This window comes from Carcharhinus amblyrhynchos, chromosome 20, assembly GCF_965287045.1.
Source record: "Carcharhinus amblyrhynchos chromosome 20, sCarAmb.v2.hapA, whole genome shotgun sequence".
NCBI classification, from domain to species: domain Eukaryota; kingdom Metazoa; phylum Chordata; class Chondrichthyes; order Carcharhiniformes; family Carcharhinidae; genus Carcharhinus; species Carcharhinus amblyrhynchos.
Window position 1 is genome coordinate 15981739 of NC_137343.1, and position 10990 is coordinate 15992728.

At 40.7% G+C, this 10990-nt stretch overlaps 1 protein-coding gene across 1 annotated transcript in view; it reads left to right on the forward strand.

Moving 5' to 3' along the window:
* The window catches only part of mapkapk5 (MAPK activated protein kinase 5), an 80096-nt gene that overhangs the window by 42976 nt on the left and 26130 nt on the right, over positions 1-10990 (forward strand). Inside the window, exon 7 of the mRNA XM_080208151.1 lies at positions 3772-3867. Coding sequence (XP_080064277.1) covers positions 3772-3867 — 96 coding nt within the window. The remainder of the gene's footprint in view (positions 1-3771; positions 3868-10990) is intronic.

A 10990-nucleotide genomic window follows, 5' to 3' on the forward strand; every position in this document is an offset into this window, starting at 1 on the left:
AGCATTCTCCAAGGCGGCCTTCACAACACACAACAGCGCAGAGTTGCTGAGCAGAGACTGATAGCCAAGTTCCGCACACATGAGGACGGTCTCAACAGGGATCTTGGGTTCATGTCGCACTATCTGTAACCCCCGTGACTTGCCTGGGTTTGCAAAACCTCACTTACTGTACTGTCTGGAGACAATACACATCTCTTTAACCTGTGATCAGTGCTCCTTCCACACACATTGTCAGCCACTTTAGGACTTGAACAGCAGGTTAGGTGTAAAGATTTGCATTCTAATCAGTAATCTCTAAACTGTCTGTGCTTTATATGCTCTGTCTGAGGCCAGAACTCTCCATTCACCTGAAGAAGAGGGAAACCCCTCGAAAGCTAGTGAGTTTACTATCAAATAAATCGGTTGGACTTAAACCTGGTGTTGTCAGACTTTTTACTGTGTTTACCCCAGTCCAACGCCGGCATATCCACATCACAATTCCAACATTAGCAGCTGTCCCTTCAGTTGTCTAGGTCCTAACCTCAGGAATTTCTTTCCTAAACTTTTCCACTTATCCAACTTTCTTTCAAAACACTCCTGAAAACCAAGGTTTGGGCCACTTATTATAAGATGCATTTTTCCTTTAATTACTTTTTGGAATGTAAGTTGACATTTATTGCCCATCCCTAATTGTCTTTGAGGATGTGGTGGTGAACTTTCTGTCTCTGTGGTCTTAATGCTGGTGATTCATTTTATTTAAAGAAAACTCTCCTCCCATTCTCTTTTTTTGTTCTTTTAATTGGGAAGTGTAATGTGCTGTGGCAAGATCAGAGGCTAGTGAAATGGTATATTTTGGTTTGTAGTTGGTGAGTGGGTAAAGGGATCAGGCTTGAAAGATACATTTTCAGATGTGGGACACTGTCCCACTTAGCTCTGAGACTCATTTTTGGGAAGGCCAAAAGACATGTGCCATTAAAGTTTGGGAAATTTAAACCTAATAACCAGACACAGCAGCCAAGTATAATAAAATTTAAAATATTGTTCTTTATGACCACATATGTCTTTTCTATAGAATTGAACTCTTTCTTTCCACATTCACAGAATGTCATAACTTTACATGAAGTGTGGGAAGTGCATATTATCTGTAAAATATTGAATATGTTCAGGATAGATACTAAAATGTATTCCTGACATTGAGTTTATATTTTTTGCATTTAGTAGCAGCATTAGTCAGGGCATGATACTTAGGGATTGGTTGGGGAAATATGGGGCAAGATTCTCTGGCCTTCCTGCCATGTTGGCGTCTGATAGCAGTGGGATTCTCTGGCCCTGCCGCTGTCAATGGGAATTTCCATTGACATCACCCCACACCAGTGAGAAACCTGTGGGTGGGGGTGCACTGCTGGCAGGGCCGGAGAATCCTGCCTGCATGGAAGACCAGAGAATTCCGATCTTGGTCTCCAGTTTGTTTCTGGCGTGCAATGTAATTTAGGACTTTGAATTATTAGGTAGCAGAATTTTTTTTGTATTTAAATACTCAGAATATTTTTACTGACATTAAATTTCTTCAACCCCTTGCCCCTTAAAAATAGACTGCTAATGTTGGAGTAATTTTTCTTCTATGACGAGATCCTCAGTTAATTATTTTGGATAATTCTCATGTCTCCACTCGAAGCACTTTGTGCTAATTGTTATATTCAGGCCAAGAATTTTAGGCAAGTGTCATCACTGGATTTTTAGTTCTTTGTAAGGATTGTCTCAATAATATCTTGTTTGCCAAAGACTTGGATGCTTTCCCTTCCCTTTTAATTATCCCTGTCTAGATAGATTGACGTTCATGTACCACATTCTCTGTTTCATTTGTTGTCTAACGTCAAACTTGGGCCTTCTCACCTGCTTTACAAAATATAGGAGTCAGATTTGTACGAATGTGATAAACCAGAGCGGTCCTGTTCTTGACAGTGGGCCTCAATTCCATGACAAATATGTACTCCTGCAGCTCTGTGTTTAGGATTGAGTTATTAATACTTGGGAGTGTGGTGAATTAGTGGCACAAGGAATCTGTTGTTGGGTGCACTCGTCTGTGCATTTTTATCCCCTGCACAGTAAATTTGTCCTTTCTCAATCTTCCTTATTACAGTTCAGCCACTGTTCTTTTTCTATAGTGAGAAGAAGCATTCATATTTCCCATCTTAATGATGCACCCTTTCTCTACTCTCCAACACTCTAACAACGTGCATTAGAGACATTTTCCCACATTAATGAAGTAAAACCATTCCACAACAAATGAATCAAAGATCTGCAGCTTGGGAAAGTCACCAGCCCTCTTAAAAAGGCTAAGTTGTGGCTAGAGGCAAACAGGCCCCTTCAGTGCCCTGCAGAGGGCAGTGCCACAACTAAATCTCAAGATTATTGCCCTTTGTAACAGATTGACAACAATGTGCAGTTGCACAAACAACTGCAATGTGCTAGTCTTTTTCTGTACAAATACTGCACTGAAACCTTGTATAGTGACTTTTAAGAAAAAGAACGTGGTCCAGTCATTGCCTTCCATGGCATGATATTTAGAGAAAAGTAGTTTTTAAGTTTGTGCAGGCTGAAAAATGTGTTAATCATATTTGGCGTTGCTTGGATTGAAGAAGTTTTTATTTATTTTTGGTAAAACGTTTATGGGTTCATAAAATGTATATTAACATAAAACAAGTGGTTTGGTATAAGTGATGTTTGTTGGTAACATAAAGTAGAGGGTTTGTTAAAACAGTGAGAAGAATGTTTGTTTGTTGACAGATATTAGGAGGCTATAAGTTAGCCAAATGGGCTAATGTAGCAGATGTAATTTATTGCCTATAACCATACTAGTCTGCAAACACCTGATATCAGAAGCTATCGGTAGAGGTAGAGAGATTCTTCCTGCTTAGAAAGGATAGCAGGACTAGAGGGCATAGCCTCAAAATAAGGTGGGGGGGTGCAGTTTAGATCGGAGTTGAGGAGAAACTTCTTCACTCAAAGGGTGGTGAATCTCCAGAATTCTCTGCTCATTGAAGTGATGGAGACTACCTCGCTGAATATATTTAAGTCACGGGTAGATAGGTTTCAGATAGGCAAGGGAATTAAGGGTTATGGGGAGAAAGCGGGAAAGTGGAACTGATCCACTTCAGATGAGCCATGATCTTATTGAATGGCGGGGCAGGCTGGAAGGGCTAGATGGCCTATTCCTGCTCCTATTTCTTATGTTCTAAGCAGACTCGGCTTGGTTAGTATTTAGGTGGGAGACTACCTGGGAATACCAGGTGCCGTAGACTTGGGTAGCACAGTGGTTAGTACAGCTGCTTCACAGCGCTAGGGACCCAGGTTTGATTCGCAGCTTGGGTCACTGTGGCATTTGCACATTCTCCCCGTATCTGCGTGGGTTTCCTCCCACAGTCCAAAGACAGGCGGGTTCAGTGGATTGCCATGCTAAATTGCCCCTTAGTGTCAGAGGAACTAGCTAGGAAAAATGCATGGAAATATGGGGATTAGGCCTGGGTGGGATTGTGGTCGGTGCAGACTCGATGGGCCAAATGGCCTCCTTCTGCATTATAGCATCCTGGGATTGGGATGCAAGGTGTAAATTGATGATGCCGTGGGAGAACATGGGACAGTCATTCGTGTTGAACTGCTGTTGCAAAGAGTTAGCACAGACGTAGTGGGCAAATAGTCATCGGTGTTGCAAACCTCAATGGTCTTATAATAAGACTGATGGACAATCTTTTCCTTTCCTACTTTTGATATCCTGACTTTTACATCTTTTAGGATGCACCAGTTAAACTGTGCGACTTTGGATTTGCCAAAATCGATCACGGGGATCTGATGACTCCACAGTTCACTCCATATTATGTAGCACCTCAGGTAAGTGTGTTTCTATTTTTGTCACCCACATGGTGATATACCTGATAATTCACCAAAGTTCTCCTCATAATGGCATAATTTGAAAGGTGGTTACTGTTAAAATTTAAATACTTGAATTGCACAGTTTTTAATGTGATTACATCTGAATATTATTCAGAATATGGAAACTATCAGATCTCATTGTTTATTAAGTTATGTTGTGAAGATGAAGATTGCATATATAAAAAAGGAAAATATTCACTATATCCTATTTTGTTATGATCCTGGAGCAGAACCTCGTTTTGTTGGTAGGATCTGGTTGGAGACCCATAACGTTTTGTTTAAAGTAAACAAAGTTTGAAATTCAAGGAACTTGTTCAGTGAAGAAAGCCACAAGATTCCATATTTTTTGAAACTTTACTATGGAAGGTCAAAAAGATAAAACAACTTATAGTATCTATTTTGTACTCTAACATTCAGAATATGTGCGAAGTACATGTGGATGAAGAAGCTGCAGTAGGCAAACATAATAAATAGCAGATGCGACCAAGGCATAGTTCATGGATTTTTCAACAATCCACCCAGATGCCAGTAACACCGAATCAACAAATCTTACTGATTCTCTGTCTCTTGCAAGGGATTCTAGTCTTTATCTTCGAAGATTTAACCTTGAAATTTCCCAAGTCGCTCCAGCTCAATCTGCATCAACAAGGATCCACCTCACAGAGATCCAATCTCATTTCCTGAGATTCTGTTCCCCAGATTTCCGAGTCTGCTCTCAAGCACCAACTCACAAGCACAACTTCAGCTCTTCAGCTGCATCTAGCAGAATAGAACTGCTCCAAAAGGATACACTTTCCCCAGTGGTCTGCAGCACAGAGTCACCAAGCCACAACTGCCACCTTCTCTTAAAATCTGCTCTCCACAGCCCTTTGTCCATCAGGAGTCTCTGCTCCTGCCATTTTTTAAAAATTGAACTTGAACCTTGTCCTGTCCCCTCTCTGGGACTATTCTTTTGCGACGACTTCTTGTCTCCTCTTCCTTTTCTCCCAGTCTGCTGATTGGAACACCAATCAGCACTCTGCTCCCAGCCTCCTGACCCAGGCTTTTGTGTTGTTTTCCTTCTGCACAGGCACACTGGGGCTATAGAATGTAAAAATGCTGTTCTACACGAGCAGCCTGCTTCCTGTTTGCAAAAGCCCCACACCCACTGATGTTCCCGACCTCTTGCTCACAACATTAAGATAAATTTGACTTTCATAACACCTATTCCCTTAGAAGAATGAAAGCTTCACTACAGTGAAAATTTCTTGACAAAGGCTTTACAATGTCTTTATCAGAAGTATTCAACATTACAGACTTCTGACAAATGGCTTATTGCATACTATGTCGATGATCCTTTCATTTTGTTGCACAATTCCGCAACTGCTATTATAAAGGTACCAAGGCTTAACCAAAATAAAAGTCAGCACATATAATAAGTTGGATTACTGGAACTTAAACATCACAGGACTTTAACTCAATCTTCCTTTTTTCCTACACCCTTTAAACTCTGAATAGGACAGCAACACGTGGCTATAATTCTTTCATGATAAACGAAATGTAATGAAGATGCAATAAAGTTTATTTAGCAACAACTTGACCAGCTTTATCTCTATTTTGTACTCAGGTGTTTAACCTTGTTGGTGTGACTGCAAATCAATACTCTGGTGGTGTTCCCCCTCTTTACACATGGGTGCATGATAGTCGTGCAAATGCTACAAATGACTCATTAGGTTTCTGGACTTGAATACAGAAGAACATGTTTTTTTCTTATTATCCACTGTTAATAGAAACAGTTTGCTATGGAATCAATCAACTTCAGAATATTCCTCACTCACTTCCTCCATAACAGATTTTGTTGCTTCATACTTTTGATCAAATCCAGATGGGTAGACTTGTACTAAGGTGGTTTCACTTTCTTTACTCAAGTCAACTTCTAATTTACCCAAGGGAGAGGCTACAGTCTTCCACATACAATCATATTCTTCCTGTTGACGCTTGAAAAATGGAATTTTCTTTTCCATTTCTTTCACAGCTTTATCATCTACTATTTTACTTTCTTATTTTCCAATTCTTTTTCAAGTTTATTAATATTTTCATTCAGCTGAGTAACTATCCTGGTGAGTTCTATTGCCTTTGGTTTAGACTTATCAGCAGAACTCGGGCCTAACTCAGGTATTGGATTCCTTTTGGAATCTTTTTCCATGTTTATAGACTGATCTTTAGACTCTTTCAATTCACTTGCTAGATTTTCTATCTGCCTTTAAAGCCTGTATCTAATCTTCCAAGCTACCCATCTAATTATTTTTGTCCTCCATATCATATTGAAGTTCAAGAATCTCTTTTTTTTTTCATGATGTTCCAATAGTTCATCAATTTTGGTTTTTCATTTTGCATTCAACCAACTGTTCTCATCCATCAGCAGTTCCTTTTCATGTGACCGACACTCGAGTGTGCTCATCCATTTTTTTATTTCTCATCAAAAACTCATCTTTTGTGCATAAAACTCAGTCCATTACATAAATCAGATTTTTCTTCAATAGCTTGTGATTGACAATAAACTTCTTGTGTGTCCATAGTAAATTTTAGGAACTTGGCATGATCAAACACCTACTCATCGCCATGTCACTACCTATACTAGCCAAATCATTACCCATTATGAAATCTACACCCTCAGGAGGTAAACCAGGAACAATTGCCACAATAACAATTCTGTTTATTAAGTCACTTTGTAAGTTGACTTTCCACAAGGTGACAGGTTCACAATTCCCAGTAAAAGGAGGTCATCATATAATGTAAACGCGGGAGCAGCTGCGTTTTCACCATCTCTGGCACCACTCATCTTTTAATCCTTTTTGTTAATCCTGATGCACAGCCCATCCTGATATGTATAATCTGTGCTCTGTTCCTGGAAGATCCTGGCTAAATTTTGGTGATGGGTAATTGAATTAAAAAATCCTCCTTTGATTGAGGTGGTCAGAGACAGCTGGGTGGAGCCCAGTTCATAGAGACAGTTTTGTTGGTGAGCCTATGCTTTCGTGATGCCATAGGCATCAAGATAATGGTTGCCATAATGAGTGAGGTTATAGACAGCGGTCTCGGCTTCCTGGCACAAATTGTTGGCACTTATTGATGAACTGTGAAATATCCTAAAGAAAGTGGATGAAGCAGAGATGAGAATCTTGTTAATCGAGGGGGCATTTTCCTCGCTGGGAGCTCACATTCAGTCATTGAAAAGCCAGCCATTGGTCTTGCGTTGGCTTGTCCTTGGTGTTTGTAGAGAAGAGCTGAAGGCAGCTGGACATGGCAGGTCTTTGCAACCCACTGGGGCAGAGGTTTCTCTTTACTGGGGCTTCAGGATGACATGGCAGAAGTGCAAAAGCTTCAGTGAGACTCTGGATGAATCACGATGATCCTGCCAGTGATATGGCTTTCTCAAGATCTATAGATGGTTGTTTATCTTGATGTTCATCATTAATCCTGAACTTTCTTTCCCTTGTGATTCTACTATTGACTTTATGATATTGCCTTTTAATCTGACAAATGATATATGAGCACAGTCGTTTGTCACTGTTATCCTGCGAAAATCAGGATTGTACTTTTTTTTTCCCTTCTGGTATTCGTCCATTGGTGTGCTCCGCCAGTGGAACGAGGGAGGCCTTAGTTTAGTATGCATTATGTTTGCGTTCAATCTTGGTTTTGATGCGTGGAACCAGGGGAGCAGCATGGATAAGGGGATCTGCCCACCCTGCTTCTGACCGAGTCAAATTCTACTTCTTGGGTTTCAGTGCTGCAGTATGGAGATGTTGCCTTGTTTGGAGGTTGTTTGTAGTTCTCCTTTTTCTACTGGGGAGCATGCTGAGTTGGTTCTATGACATGAGGGTTGTGCAATATTAATTTTTTTATGTGCTGTAATCTTTGCATTTACACTGACAGAGTATATTTTTTAACTTTGCTCTTATAGATAAGATGAGTAGCACACAACAGGGTGGCAGGTAGGTGATTTGAAATAGAGCTGGTTGGTATGGCCTTGTAAGCCCTCATTGGGGGTGAGATAAACTCCCATTAGAACTATTTATGTCGCATTTTTCTTTTACACTTTTGTTATTTAGGGATTAAGAAATCCTATGAAGGTACAGACAGATCATGTACCCTGGAAAAGACTGGGTTCTTTTTTCTGTTGTTGGCACCTGTGGAGTAGGGAAATATGTACTGGTGCCTACACAGGCGTGGTTGGCTAATCCCTGGATATCTAGCCTTTCTTGGGTTGGTCTTCTATTTATTTGATGTGCAAACAGTGGTTACTTGATTACTTAGCTCGTGGAATGGTACAGTGGACATATCATCCTGTTGCCAAAGTTTATTAGTGTCACAAGTAGGCTTACATTAACACTGCAATGTAGTTACTGAGAAAATCGCTGAATCACCACACTTCAGCGCCTGTCCAGGTGCACTGAGGGATAATTTAGCATGGTCAGTGCACCTAACCAGCATGTCTTTCGGACTGTGGGAGGCAACTGGAGCACTGAGAGGAAATCCATGAACGCAGGGAGAATGTACAGACTCCACACAAACAGTGACCCAAGCTGGGAATCAAACCCAAGTCCCTGGCACAGCGAGGCAGCAGTGCTTACCATTGTGCCACCATGCCACCCTTTGTTAGGGAAGTAGGTGGAATCTCACTGATGGGGGTGCCTCGAGATGGGGGTAGTTTTTTTGTTCAATGTATGACTGATTTGAGTATACTTGGCCTGTCAGTCCTTTTTTAGTGTGTTGTTAATCCTAGTTTAGCTCAATTTGAGTAACATAGAAGATAGGAGGAGGCCATTTGGCCCTTTGAACCTGCCCCACCGTTCATTACGATCATAGCTGATCATCCAACTCAATAGCCTAACTCTGCTTTTTCCCCATAACATTTGATCCCATTCACCCCAAGTGCTATATCCAGCTGCCTCTTGAATACATTCAATATTTTGGCATCAACTACTACCTGTGGTAATGATTTCCACAGGCTCACCACTCTTTCAGTCAAGAAATGTCTCCTCACCTCCGTCCTAAATGGTCTATCCTGAGTCCTCAGACTGTGACCTCTGGTTCTGGATTCCTCCACCACTGGAAATATCTTCCCTGTATTTACCATGTCTAGTCCTGTTAGAATTTTAAGTCTCTGAGACCTCCCCTCATTCGCCTGAATTTCATTGAAAATAATCCTAATGTACTCAATTTCTCCTCATACATACAGTCCTGCCATACCCCGGAATCAGCCTGGTAAATCTCACTGCACTCCCTCAAAAGCAAAAACATCCTTCCTCAGAAAAGGAGACTAGAACGGCACACAATTATCTAGGTTTGGCCTCACCAAGGCCCTGTATAATTACAACAATACATCTCTGCTCCTGTACTCGAAACCTCTCACAATGAAGGCCAACATGTCATTTGCTGCCTTTATCGCCTGCTGCAGCTGCATGCTTACCTTCAATGACTGGTGTACTAGGACACCCAGGTCCCACTGCACCCTCCCCTCTCCCAATTTACAGTCATTCAGGTAGTAGTCTGCCTTCTTGCTTTTGCTTCCAAAATGAATAACCTGTCATTTATCCAAATTATACTGCATCTGCCATTGATTAGCCCACTCACCCAATCTGTCCAGGTCATTCTGAAGGATCTCTGCATCCTCATCACAGTTCACCCTCCAACCCAACTTGGTATCATCTGCAAACTTTGAGATGTGACATTTTGTTTCCATATTAAAATACATATTAAAAGCATTAATACGTATTGTAAACAGCTGGTGTCCCAGCACCAATCCCTGTGGCACCCCACTAGTTGCTGCCTGCCAATTTGAAAAGCACCCATTAATTCCTACTCTTTGCTTCCTCTCTGCCAACCAGCTTTCCATCCATCTCATACACTTCCCCCAATCCCATGCACTTTAATCTTGCATGATAATTTCTTGTGCTGGACTTTGTCAAACACTTCCTGAAAGTCCAAATATACTACATCGACTAGTTCTCCCTCGTCAACTCTACTAGTTACATCTTCAAAGAATTCCAACAGATTTGTCAAGCATGATTTCCTCTTCATAAATCCATGCTGACTCTGTCTGATCCTGCCACTGCTTTCTAAATGCTCTGCTATAAAGTCCTTGATAATACATTTGAGAATTTTCTTCACCGTCGATATTAAGCTTACTGGTCTATAATTCCGTTTTCTCCCTACCTTCCTTTTTGAATATTATTGTGACATTCGCTACTCTCTAATCTGCAGGGACTGTTCCACATTTGAATTGTTATTTCACTTGTATCTCATACTCAAGATAGATATCATAAGTTATTTTAACTTTGACTTTGTATAAAAAAGTTTATTTTTGTTTGTTCAAAACCCATACAATCTTGTGGCTTTCTTCACTGAACAAGTGTCTTAAATCTTGAACTTAGTCTACTTTAAACAAATTTGTTATTCCCAAACCAGATCTTCCCAATATGAGCCATGTGCATCAACAATTGGAATTGGATGAGGATTCAAGAACATTTGTGATGATTAGCATCCACGAGGGTTTGTTTCAATACACTCAGTTACCCTTTGGTGTGTTTCCAGCATGCAGTATTTTTCAGCGCACCATGAAAAGTTTATTGCAAGATATACCCAAGGTAGTGAGATGATGTTTTAGTCAGTTTCACAAGAAGGGTGTTTGGCAAACTTTGAAGAGATGCTTAAGAAATTCAAAGAGTTGGCGGTGTGACTTTAAAAAGAGAAGTGTACCTTTCAGGCTCACAAGGTTGATTTAATCTTGGATTTAAAGTCGATGCCACCCTTTAGAAAAGAAAAGTCCCAGCACCTCAGAACATTTCAGAACTGAAATCTTTTTTGGACATGATTCTTCATCACAGTCCAGTTTATACCAAGTGTCTGAACATTACTGGCATTGTGATCATCACCGATTACCAACCTCTATTAGGGTTATTTTGTGAAGACAAGCCTATTCCTGCAATTGCATCAGCCAAAATCTAACTGTGGGCTTTACCTCTAGCAATGTACAATTACATGTACCAACATGGACCAAGTGCCAAAATCTCAAGAGCTGATGCCCTGAGTCACCTTG